At 35.2% G+C, this 13,409-nt stretch overlaps 1 protein-coding gene across 7 annotated transcripts in view; it reads right to left on the minus strand.

The window, feature by feature from the left end:
* The window catches only part of LOC150099532 (rap guanine nucleotide exchange factor 6-like), a 486,813-nt gene that overhangs the window by 25,560 nt on the left and 447,844 nt on the right, over nt 1-13,409 (minus strand). For 6 of the 7 annotated variants that reach the window (XM_090404032.1, XM_090404034.1, XM_090404030.1 and 3 more), the window contains 3 exons: nt 10,450-10,716; nt 5,311-5,466; nt 4,754-4,846 (listed from right to left, as the gene is read on the minus strand). In XM_090404032.1, the coding sequence (XP_090260158.1) occupies nt 4,754-4,846; nt 5,311-5,466; nt 10,450-10,716 (516 nt within the window). Of the gene's footprint in view, nt 1-4,753; nt 4,847-5,310; nt 5,467-10,449; nt 10,717-13,409 lie in introns of those variants that run through there. The other variant, XM_090404037.1, reaches the window with a different exon arrangement.

Below are 13,409 nucleotides of genomic sequence, written 5' to 3' on the forward strand. Positions count from 1 at the left end.
TAGAAAAAAAAAAAAATCGTGCTGATAGTATTGCCATCTATGGTTGAGGCCAAGAGCTTTCCAGACCACCCTTGTAAGCCTATCGACTCACAAAAGTAATAGTTTTATTAAATAAAGTATATTTTTTACTTCTGACATAATGTGGTCTTTTTAAACAACTCTGTACATTTAAATGTACAGAGTTGCTATCCTTCAGAGATGTTAAAAGGTTGGAATATCAGAGCATGAAATACCCTGTCTCATGCTGGTTGATTTTTGTCTTTGAAATAAGTTAGAAGCATTTCTTGACTGGTTCTGGACTTAGTAATTGATTATCCAGAATCCACCCAAAGAATCATGGAATGCTATCATCAACTAAATGAATCTCTGTAGGACAAGTAGAATCAGTAAACTTAATTTCATTGTATCAGACAAGATTTCTTAGCTTTCCTGTTTATGCAAAAACCAAAGTGAAAGGTATACTCATCATGGACTGAAAAGGGCATGTTATTTTCAGCATATTCTAGTATGCCTCCAAATCAAAAAATTAGAATAATCAAATTAAGTGTGTTGAATGATTTGCAATTCTAATTTATTGCATAGAAAATAATTATTAGCATAATTGAAATCTATGTACTTTGTAGATTATATGACCATGTAAACACATAAAAATGTAATATAAATTATAAGAAAACTGTTATTTGAAAACATTCGCAAAATTAGAATAATTTTTAATGTGGTTCAAAATATTAGAATATTCCAAATTTTTCCAATTGGTTTTGAGGAGGGCATAGAAATAGCATACATTTCAGTAGCTGCAGCACTGACTTGTGTGTGAGGAATCATTTGCACATGGATTTCAGTTAATCATTTGCTAAACATGGGTCAAACAAGTGACATATCGGAAGCTAAGAAGTTTCGTATGGTGTCTCTATACAAAGAAGGACAAACTCAACAGTTTATAGCTAAGGAATTGAAATGTTCTCAAGCAAGAGTGAGTAGAGTATTGAGACAGTATTCTAATAACTGGAATATTCAAAATAATCGCTGCAATAGCGGCTGAAAGGTAATAACCACATCAAGAGATGAGAGGAGATTGAAGGATATCGTGAAGAAAAATCACTTCTGAAGTGCAAGATATTTTCACAGGAAATGGAAAAAACTAGTTGTGAATGTGTCCAAATCTACAACATTGAGATGACTTCACAAATCGGGTTTTAAAATCACATGTGCCTAAGACCTAAGACGCTTATGACTTCCAAACAGCTAGAGTGTGATGGTGTAAGCAAAGACTGTTGTGGGGTCAAAAGGACTGGAAAAAGGTACTTTTTAGTGATGAAAGTATGTCCCATGGTCATCAAGGGATATGTGTTTAGTGTCTTAAGCAAGAAGTATTTGATAAAGAATGCATGAAACATTCGGTGAAATCTGCAACCTCTGTCATGGTATGGGTTTGTATTGACCGCAGAGAGTCCAGGTAGGATGTATATTGTGTATGAAAGAGTCAATTCCAAAGTGTACCAGGAAATTCTTGAGCACTTTATGTTACTGGCATCAGAAGATTTATGTGATTAAACCAAGTATTATATACTTGGTTTAATCCTTTATCCAAATATAAGCCAACAAGTTTGCATTCCTTGACTGTTTTCAGGACTGGGGCAACTTGTATATAGAAGCTTATGACTTCACCTCACTTGCCTAAGTATCCCATAATGCAAAGCACATATCCTTATGGGTATGTATAATGCTATTCATTATAGGAAGGGTCACCACCCAGACTGGTTTCGACCTTTATTGGGGTCTCTTCATTTTGCAATATGGGATACTAAGGCAAGTGAGGTGAAATCATTCTATATATGAGTTGCCCCAGTCCTGAAAATAGTTCAGGTGCAAACTTGTTTGCTTACACTTGGATTAAGGATTAAACCATGCATATAATTTCTTGATATCTTTAATTTATAATATAACCAAGTAGAAAAACTTCCAACAATAACAAAGGAGAATTACCAAAAGATTTTATGATCTTAATATTTATACCTATACCAAAGAAAAGTAATACAATGAAATGCAAGGATTTTAGAACAATAAGCCTAATTTCCCATTCATCAAAAATACTATTGAGAATCCTAACAAGGAGAATTGCATCTAAGGTGGAGGAATTTCTTGGAGAAGATCAGTTTGGTTTCAGGAAGGGTAAGGGATGCAATTGGACTGTTAAGAATAATAAGTGAAAGAATAGAAGTGAATAAAGAAGTTAATATCTGTTATATAGATTTTGAAAAAGCTTTTGATTTTGTAAAATGGGATAAGATGATGGACGTAATGGAAAAGATTGGAAAGATAGAAGACTAATAATTTCACTATATATGGGACAAACTGCTATCGTAAGAGATATATATGGTACAACAGAACCAGGTACCATTGGAAGAGGAGTAAGACAAGGCTGTTCTTTGTCACCAATTTTGTTCAATATTCCGAAGCAATGTTAAAAGAAGCGGAAGAGAATGCAGAAGAAGGAATAAAGATAGAAGGTAGACAGATATTTGCAATACGATACACAGAATGACAAGGCATTATTATCAAACACTGAGGAAGGATTATAACATCTGCTGAATAGATTACTGGAATCCTGTATCATTTATCATTAGCCTGGCTGGTCGAGTGGTTAATGTAACCTCCTCCCAACCAAAAGGCTGCGGCTTCGAATCCCACTGTGGGCATGGATGTTTGTGATTGTCTGTGGAAATACTGGTGGTGGTGGCGGTAGATAGCTTTGGTGTAGTTGTGGTCAGCTGGTGGATTGTGAGTGGTGGAGATAGAGCAAATGCCCTCCCTCGATGAGTCTTTGGACTCCCTGGAGGTGACAAATAATAATAATAATAATAAACAAAAGTAATGAAAATAACAAGGAAAGAGACATATGGATATAAGAATAAATGGAGAAAAATTGAATCAAGTAAGGATATTTAAATATTTAGGAAGTGTGATTAGCAGTGATGGAAGATGTACAAGTGACATTAAAAGCAAGAATAGCAATGGGAAGAGATGCCTTTAATAGAAAATGGAATTTATTCAGAAGTAAAATGGATAGAAATTTAAAGAAAAGACTAATAAAATGTTATGTGTGGAGTGTTGTCTTATATGCAGCTGAAACCTGGACATTGTGGAAAACAGAAATTAAAATTTTGGAAAGCTTTGAGATGCATATTTGGAGAAGGATGGAAAAAATAAAATGGACAGATAAAATAAATAATGAAGAGGTCTTAAAAAGAGTGGAAGAAGAAAGGAATCTGTTAAAAAGGATAAAAAAAAGGAAAATAAAAGAAATTGGATTGGACATATCCTGAGAATGGAATAAGAAATGAAATAATCAGAGATGCCATTGAAGGAAAAATATAAGGAAAAAGACCTAGAGGAAGAATGAGGAAAACAATGCTAGATGACATGCTACAGGTACACAACCTTGAAAGAGAAGGCTCAGAGCAGAAGAAAGTGGAAGGAAAGTTTTTGCTACTAATAGAAGAACCTGCTCAATTGCAAGAAGAAGAAGAATATAAAAATATGACTTGTGCATTATTGAAAGTTTATTTTATTTTATTTTTTCCCACTTGGTTAGACTATAATAAATTTAGTTTAATCCTTTATCAAGTGTGAGCAAACAAAGTTTGCGCCTGAAAATATCTTCAGGACTGAGGTAAGGTAGTACAACACCACGCAACTCGTAGCAAAGGTGGACCAAGAACATCACTCCTATCTCAGTATCTTGGATAAAGGATCTTGAAAATTGTTCAGGGGCAAACTTCTTTGCTTACACTTGGATAAAGGATTAAACCAAGTATATAATTTCTTGGTATCTTTAATTTGTAGTATAACCAAGTGGAAAAACTTCCAACAATGTAATTCCTTGGCCAGCAAACTCACCAGATTTAAACCGCATTGAGAATTTGTGGGGAATTATGAAGAAACATCTTCAAGAAGTTGCTCCAAGAGACAAAAATGAACTTCTTTCTAGTCTGCAGACCATATGGGCATATTTTGACAGGAAAGACTGTGAACAGCTAGTAAATAATATGCCCAACTGTTTATGAAAATGGTCATAAAAGCTAAGGAGGATGCAACAAAGTACTAATCATCATGTTGTTTCCCTTTGACTAATTTTTTTGCATTTATTTTCGCATTATTCTAATCTAATATTTTGAATCACATTAAAATTTATTCTATTATCATGAATGTTTTCAAATAACAGTTTTCTTATAATTTATATTACATTTTTATGTATTTTCATGATAACATAATCTACAAAGTATGTAGATTTAGATTACTAATTCATATTTTATAATTACTTTCTATGCAATAAATTAGAATTGCAAATCATTCACACTTTCTTTAATTATTCTAATTTTTTGATTCAGAGGTGTATAATGAAATTTCTAAAAATTGATTAAGTTCATTAATACAATCTGCAAGCAAATAAAATTGAGTGTAGCCAAGTTTTTTTTTAAGTCAAGATATTTATTATGAATAAAAATTTATCTTTAAGTAGCATCTGCTAATGTAAAGTTTGATCCAACTGTTCTAGCTGGAGAGAAGAGGAAGAAGAATGAGTCATAAGTTGCTTAATTCATGAAAGTCAGCAGATGTGTGTGTGCATTTTTATCAAAAATTTTGCATTCTCTTCAAATAAAATAGTTGCAGGAAAAAACTGAACTGCAAATATTTTATTTGATAAAAAAACTGATCATTATTACAAGGTGAATGTCTCATGATAATTTACCTGGTAATCCTGTTGCGGAGGATAATAATGTCCACTCATTAGGCATGGCACATTTAGATCTCATCCGTACTGTGGGAGATGATGAATGACAAACTGTAAAAAGTAAAAGAATAAATTGAAAGAGAAGAAAATGAAATCATGTTTTTGATATTTATAGTAAATATACATAACTCAGAAATATACTGAGAATGTAAGGGATACAACAATTGCATCCCTTACATTCTTAGTATTTCATTAATTAAAACATTTATATTTAAATTAATAGAAACTGTGCAAACTACTAAAAATGGAAGGTACTGAGAAGTGCTTGAGTGTTTTTTCACTTGGTTATACTATAAATTAAAGATGGCAAGACATTATATTCTTGGTTTCATACTAAGGTAATTGATGTGAAGTCATTAACATCCATATACAATAGCCCAGTCATGAAGTTACTTAATGTGCCAACTTTGTTTGCTTACATTTGGATAACGGATGAAACCAAGAATATAATTTCTTGGCATCTTTAATTTATATCGAGAAGATGAAGATAAGAAATCCAGATTAAGTTTCAGTACCTAAGTGTGAATTCCTCTGTTGAGGAGGAGAATTTGAAGATCCTAAGGAGCTGCTGCTATGACTATCCAGACTGGCTGATGTGTGACCTGAATCTGTGTCATACATAGGATGAGGATAGCTACTTGTGCTGCTGCTATCACTTGAAGTTACAGAACCTAAAATATATAACAGAAATTAAATGTCAAACACACACAAGATTGCTTTTAATGTAATTACTAATTTTAATTTGTATGCCTACATTAAATAAATCATAGTTAAAATATTCAAATGAACTACATGTGAAAATTAACTTGGAACTTACTGGGATAAATAAGAAAGCTCTTTAGTCCCAACTGTAATAAACCAAAGATACCAAACTATAGATGGAAGCTGAACTAACTTAGCTTTTCTACATAGTCCATGACTATCAAGGAAGTGCAATTAATTGACCACTGCCCCATTTCTAAAGTAATTACACAGAGTAAACAAGGATTTCCATCTGGTGGTGAGGCTTATACATTGGCTATTTATATCTGATTTTTTTTTTTAAAGAAATTAAAATGTAGACTAATATTAATTACAATGAATTTAATATTTCCAATATTTTGGCAAACTGCCATCATTGGGAACAACACAGTACAATATGATATATGCACACAGGCACCACACTACACTAAGTAATGAGACTGATGCATGGTAAACCAAAAGTGCACCTGAAGTCCTAAATAGCAATCCATAGTAGGTTAAAATGGTTATCCTTGGTGGTTGGGCTGAAGTACAGAGGATGACAGCTTCCCAAATTTGGGACAGTTTCATGCAACCAATTTGTTGAGGTTTGGATAGTTTTTTTAAGGTTGAGACAAATTCAAGGCTTTATTACAGCATATCCTGAGGCAGGTATCCCAAAGCATGGTCAGCAAATCCTGAGGAGTTGTAGTAGTGAAACTGATATAGTCCTTATGGTCAATGATTCTGATGTTGGCTGCCCTGCCTATTTGGCCATAGGATAGTTTACAACTGATAAAAACCTGGCAGGTCTAGGGACTAGCTAATCTTTGGCAAAGCGTATGAGGGATGCCAATTTTTTTTATATGGTCTGTAAGTAGTTGTAAGGTTACATTATTATTATTTTTTTTAAAGATTTTAGCTAATTTTTTAGAGATGCTCTAGATATATGGCATGGTGATAGCTTTGGTGTAGTCTCTGTTCTGGAGGGGGTTTGGGGTTTTAATATTTTTTGGACATGGTGGGGGTTGTAGCCATTGCCTATGTAGGTTTTGTGAATGTGGTCAAGTTCAGTGGAGAGGGCACTGTTATCAGAAATAATTAATTTTTCCTAGTTATATAGGGTTTTAACAATTCTATGCTGTTGAGAGAGAGAGCAGGGAGGGGGTGTTACTGTTGGTGAATGCATGGGTGTGGGTTTTCTGTGAACAGAGAATGAGAGGGATCCGGTTCACCTCAGAAAAGGTGAATTGTATCCCATGATGTTGGTTATTTAGATGTGTTAAAAAAGTGTTGAGGGCATCCATGTCATGTGGTCAAATGGAGAACATATCAACAACGAAGCATAGCCAAATAGTGGGTCCACGTGGTGACAGAGTTTAAGGCTTTCTCTTCAAAGGTCTGCATGAAGTAGTTAGCTGGGAGGGGGACCCAAGGCTGTTCCCTCTATTTGTAGAATTTTTCTTGCCAAATGAAACAGCCATAGTTCATGGTGAACTTAAACAGGAATGAGATATCAAGAGGAAATTCAAGTAAGGTGTAAAGTGTCTAAGTAGGATACTGGTGAAGACAAAGAGACATCAAAACTGACTATTATGCCAATGTGTTGGAGTGTGAGGTTTTCTGTACTGTCTTTAAAGTGGGCTAAGGTTTTTTTTTTTTTTTTTTATGTGTAAAGGGGTGTTGCCATTATTCGAAAAGCACTTTGGTTTGTCATCTACAACTGAAGAAGGCTACTCTATTCCAATGCAGCAAATATGTGAAAGACTATTCCTTGAATCTGCTTCAGCCTTAAGGAACTACTGAAACCTTGACAAATTTGGTTGTGTGAAATTACTCCAAATTTGGGAAGATCTCATTCTCTGCATTTCAGCCTAACAACCAAGGACATCCACTTTAGATCACTAGAGGACACTATTTAGGACTTTAGGCTCACTGTTGGTTGTCATGCTTCAGTGTAATGCCTGTGTACACATATATTGTTACCTAATGATGGCAATTTGATTGCCAAAATATTGGAAATTTTATATTTATTATAGTTAATATTAGTGTATGTTGTAATTTCCTTAAAAAATTTGGTTAAGGATTTCCATCCCGAGTTTTTATTGATCCTCAATAAAAAAAAAAATTACGATCAATAAAAAACATGCTAATTTGTACATGAAGTAGATGAATTTATACATGATGTACATGATAGTGCTTCCACACAGTATTGGTTTCAATGAGCTGCTTTATATCTGCTGTATTTGAAAATGCATCTTCTACTGAGTATACGATCTTATATATTTTTATACACTTCTTGGAAAGAAGGTCAACAGACACCACCATTGGACCTCAATAAAGGTCAAAACCGCTTTGGGTAGTAGCCCTTTCCATAATGCATAGCATTATACACATTCAAGAGAATGTGTACATATGGTGTAAGGTTTTTTCACTTGGTTATGCTATAAATTAAAGATGCCAAAAAATTATATTCTTGGCTTAATCTTTTATCCAAGTGTAAGCAAACAATGTTTGTGTGTGAAATATCTTCATGACTGGGCACTTGTATATAGAGGCTAATGATTTCATGGCAACTGTCATAATGCAAAGCACATAACTTTTCATATGTATATAGTACTATGCATTATGGAAAGGGCTACTATCCAAAGTGGTTTTGACCTTTATTGAGGTCCCATGGTAGCCACGATCCAGACCAGTTTCGACCTTTGAGGCCTCGTCAATGGGAGCCAGGCACAGAAGAGATACCAAGGTTGAAGTAATTGAGACTTCTACATTACACTTGGATAAAGAATTAAACAAGAATATAATTTCTTGTAATTTCTTGAAATCTTTAATTTATAGCCTATATATAAATAACCTAGCTGTGAAGATACTTCACATGAAAACTTTGTTTTCTTACACTAGGATAAAACAAGAAATGTAATTTCTTGGCAAGTTTAATTTGTAACCAAGTGAAAAGCCTTCTACTTTCTTGCTGCTACTATAATGACAAATACTACTGTCACTGTAGATTAAAAAAAAAAAAAAAAAGTGAAGGATCACACACACCAATCCAAGTGTAGTCTCAACAGTATCCCCGCAAATTGCTAAAGTGACTCTTTATAAGCACGACCTGGCAGAGCAAGTTACCCATTAATGCCTGCCTGTTTTATCTGGACTGTTCTTGAAAAAAGAGATATAAAATCAGCTATCAAACTATTGTCCCATGGCCCTTACTTCAGTATTCTCAAAATGATGGAGAATGTCATCAACCAGCTTCTTCACTACTACAAGACCCCCTCAGTTAATCATTCATCACCAATATGGATTCTATCACTTTTTTCTATAATAGACCTCCATGCTAACTTCACCCACCTCTGGACAGACTTGGAAACTCAGGTGGTGTTCTTGATATTTCTATATCACCTGATTGAGTCTGGCATTATTGCCTTCTTACTAAGCTTATGGTCTTACTCCTAAACTTCATGAATGGAATGCCAGCCTTCTTTCTGGTTGATCATTGCCAGAGTAGCTCAAGGCTCTGTGGTTTCACCTTCACTCTATACATCAGTGATCCTCTTTCACTAATGCCCAATCCTATTCATAGCTTTGCTGATGATAGTACATTCCATTCCTCTTCATTTACAAATCCCTGTAGTGCTCAGGACACTCAAGTTCAGACCACATCTGGATTACTGTGCTCATGTCTGGTCAGTGGGATTTGGAAGGGATGAAATAACCTTGTAGAGGGTACAGAAGTGATAACAAAATATGATATCTGGACTGATATCATTTTTGTTATCAATTCTTTACCCCTCTCCAACATTACATCAAAAGAATTTTAACATGTGAGTTTTTGTCCAGAAAACTCACATAAAAATTTTATTAGTGTAGAATTTTTGCCTAAGTATCATAGGCATCATCAGTACAAGATCACAGAATGGCAATTAAACATTAACAGTTATGATATCTCTGTCTTTTCAAATACAGAAGAAATAACTTCCATTCCTATCCCTTATGTGCAAGGCATTAGTGAATGCATAGCAAAAGTTTAAAATCACTGAATATTTTTATTCAGTGGTTTTAAGGACAAACTTCCACCTCTTAATTATCTGGGCATCTATCAGAGTCCTTGTGGGTTATTTTATTTTGGACAAACATGAAGATCTGCTTTTATTTGGCTAGAAGAACACAAGTCTTATATTAAATATGAGCCAGGACCTGTAGAGCATGCAATCAACACTAAACATAGTCATCAGGACAAGACAGGAGTTCTTCATAGAACAGTTTTATAAAGAAACATGTGAAACTTTACTTCACTATCCTAACTTGAACAGATCAGATGGTCTAAGTCAATCCCTTTTGTGCAAGATAGTACTTTTTAAATCAGCTAATCTTTCCTAACTTTATATTGTCTAAATATATATATCTTTTAAAATAAGTTAGGAAATTACTGACCTTTTATAGTTATCTTACATTAATTACTTAGGTAGCACTTTTTAGAATTGTCTGTTAATGTTTAATTGCCATTCTTAATTTTGTACTGATGATGCCTATGATACTAAGGTACAAATTCTATGCTAATAAAGTTTTTTATGCGAGTTTTCCCTCCAGTGTTATAATTCTTTTCAATATGCCAACTCACAATATTTCATTATTGAAACAAACATTAAATCAAAAATCATGTCTTGTTTGCTCTTTGCCATTTGAACAACTTTGCATGTTCAAATAGCAAATTTTGGCGGATAAGTGGCACTGTTATGAATGTGACTAACCAGAAAGTATTTAACAGCTTATATTGTTGAATTAATCCATTATTAACATTTTAAACATTCCCTTTAATCCAGTTCCTATTTTAGATATTGAATAATAAAAAATATATTTATTTTAGCCAAGAAAGCATACAACTGATAACTTATTTTCATGCATTATTCCAAAACAAATAACAGTACCCGATGTCTGGGATTTTCTCAGTGGCAAATTAATCAGAGCATTGACACTGGAACTTTCTGCTGACAAGTCAACGGGAAGAACTGTTGTGTTGGCAGTATCACTGTGAGAACGGCCATGCCCATGCCGGCCATCATGTCTTCGACGAGCAGCATTTGGTGAAGGTGAGGGGGATAATGAGTGATGATGACGTGGAGGCTGGTGGGGTCTTATTTTAGTTTGATCAGAAAGAGAAAGAAGTTTCCTAACAGCCTGCGGCGAATCAGAACCTGGAATCAAAATGGCAAAATTATTCACACTTAACAAAAAGTAGCATTTTAACAGAAACGATATTTTAGATAAATATTAGAAATATTTACTTTAAAAAAGATATTTTATTCTATTCTGGATTTATTCGAAAGTGATAATCTTTATTAAGGTATTCTAAAGCACAACAGCTACTCATTTAATTTCCTTCATTTTTTCTTATAGTGACCACCCAGATCAAAACTACTAGTGATGAACATGAGACTGCTTTGGAAAGAGTTATGGTGATAAATACTGAGATTTGATAAATGATAAGTTTCTATGGAAGAATGGATCTAATGCATGAATGCTCTCTTGGCTGAAACTGTTGTCTGAAAAAATATTCTAATCAGATATAGTTAATTTATTCAATCTTGTAATCTCCTCTTCTTATTTAGTAGAAAAAACTTGGCCTACAGTAACAGTCATAGTTTTCTATGACTGTTACTGTAGGCCCCTAGGCCAAGGAAATTCATATTTGAATTTCTCCTTCCTTACTCTACTTGCCAAATTCCTACCTCAAAAAACTAATATTCATTCATCTGCTCTTCATGTCTGCTCATATCTCTGCCAATATTCTTTTCTTGATTTGCAGTTCCTGTCTAATTTTCCTAGTCATACACTTCACCTTAGGATACAATCAGTAACTACTATTATCGAAAATCTCTTAACTAATTTGAAAACACTAACGATCCCTTTTCTTTCAAGTTTTTCCATCCATTGCATAACATCTAGTTGGCTCCTACGTCTGATGTAATCATGTTCTGTAATTCCATATTAATCCTCTTTCTTGAAACTTTCCCATACCAAGTTTCACAACATGGATCTTCTGATCCATGGACTGTATCTCATGAATTCCAGAAAGTCACTTTCCTTATTTGATATTATTATTACGGGCAACTCCAGGGAGTCATGAGACTCATCGAGGGAGGCCCCAAATCATATTCATCACAACTATTCAACATTCATACAGTATCTATCATACCTCGCCTTAAACTCATTCACTGTCACAGCATCCACCACAGACTCAGGGAGCGCATTCCACTCATTCACTACTCTAAAAGTAAAGAACTCAGTTCTAACACCTTTACTAACCACACTTTTGCCCAGTTTCCATGGATGTCCCCTAGTCCTCCCACAACCAGCCCTGTTCTCAAAAATATCTTCTGAATTAATTTTATAGAAACCCTTCAGTAATTTGAATGTCTCAATCATATCTCCCCTCCTCCGCCTATCAACCAATTTTTGCAACCCACAAATCCTCAACCTGTTCTCATACGGTTCATTCCACAGACCTGCTATCATCTTGGTCACTCGCCTCTGGATCCTCTCCACCTCCTCCCCATCAAGAAGAAACCTAGGTGACCAAATCTGAGCATAGTCGAGATGGGGTCTTATCAAGGCTCGATACAGAGGAACAATAACCTGCTTGTCTCTGCTTGTCAACGTATTCTTCAGCAACCAAGTGATTTGATGAGCTGATTTGGCCACTTTTGCAATGTGTCCCCTAAATTTCAATTCCTTATCCACCAACACTCCTAAATCTCATGCGTCATCAATTTCCTGGAGCACGGTTCCACCAATGCAGTAAACTGCCTCCAATCTTTTCACCCCAAAATGCATAACCTTACATTTTGCCACATTAAATTGACATCCATTCTCCTTAGCCCAGACCTCCAATCTATCCAAATCATCCTGCAAAATTTTGACGTCATCTGCATTCACTATTGCCCTACCCAACTTCGCATCATCCGCAAACAAATGAACTGTTCCTCTCAGATCCTTTCCTATATCATTTATGAACAAATTAAAGAGCAGTGGTCCAAGAACAGATCCTTGTGGCACACCACTAGTCACAGGCCGTCTTGGGGACTCTACTCCTGAGTAAACCACTCTCTGATATCTCTCCGTCAACCACCCTCCTATCCATCTCACCAACCCTATGTCCATTCCCATATGCTGCAATTTACTGATTAGAATTCCATGTGGTATCCTGTCAAAGGCCTTAGCAAGGTCCAGTAGAATCACTGTAAACCCATTACCCTTATCCAGTTCAGCCGTCACTGTGTTATAATACGTGAGCAAGTTACTGAGGCATGACCTACCCTTCACAAAACCATGCTGTCCCCGATACAGTATCCTATTTTCTTCTATCCAATCTTGTATTTTCCTCTGGACTATTTTCTCTAAGACCTTGATAATGATTCCTGTTATGCCGATTGGCTGGTAATTTTTAACAGCAGCCTTGGAACCACCTTTGTGCAGTGGAACTATTTTCCCCTCTTTCCACCCCCTTGGGACTGACCCACCTGAGGCTCAAATTAAACAAGGTAACCGAATCAGTCGATGTTGTGGAATTACTGAGCGGGCACTGACAATTCTTTGGCCGCTTCACGTACGACACGAGCTGGTATACCATCCAATCCCACAGATGTATTGACATTGAGGTTCTGTAATAAACTAGTTACCTCTACTTCATTCATTACAATTCCAGTATAAGCTGTTGGTTCTTCCATTTCCGCAAAGTCACCACCTGGATGATATACTCTTGCAAAGTGCTCGCTCAGTAATTCCACAACATCGACTGATTCGGTTACCTCCCCACCCTCAGCATTTTTTAAGATCATTCTAACATGAGCATTTTTCCTTTTACTTGCAACATATTGAAAAAACTGTT

Source organism: Typopeltis vanoorti, chromosome 14 (assembly GCF_054136105.1).
Source record: "Typopeltis vanoorti isolate ZY-2024b chromosome 14, IOZ_Tvanoo_1.0, whole genome shotgun sequence".
Classification (NCBI taxonomy): Eukaryota; Metazoa; Arthropoda; class Arachnida; order Uropygi; family Thelyphonidae; genus Typopeltis; species Typopeltis vanoorti.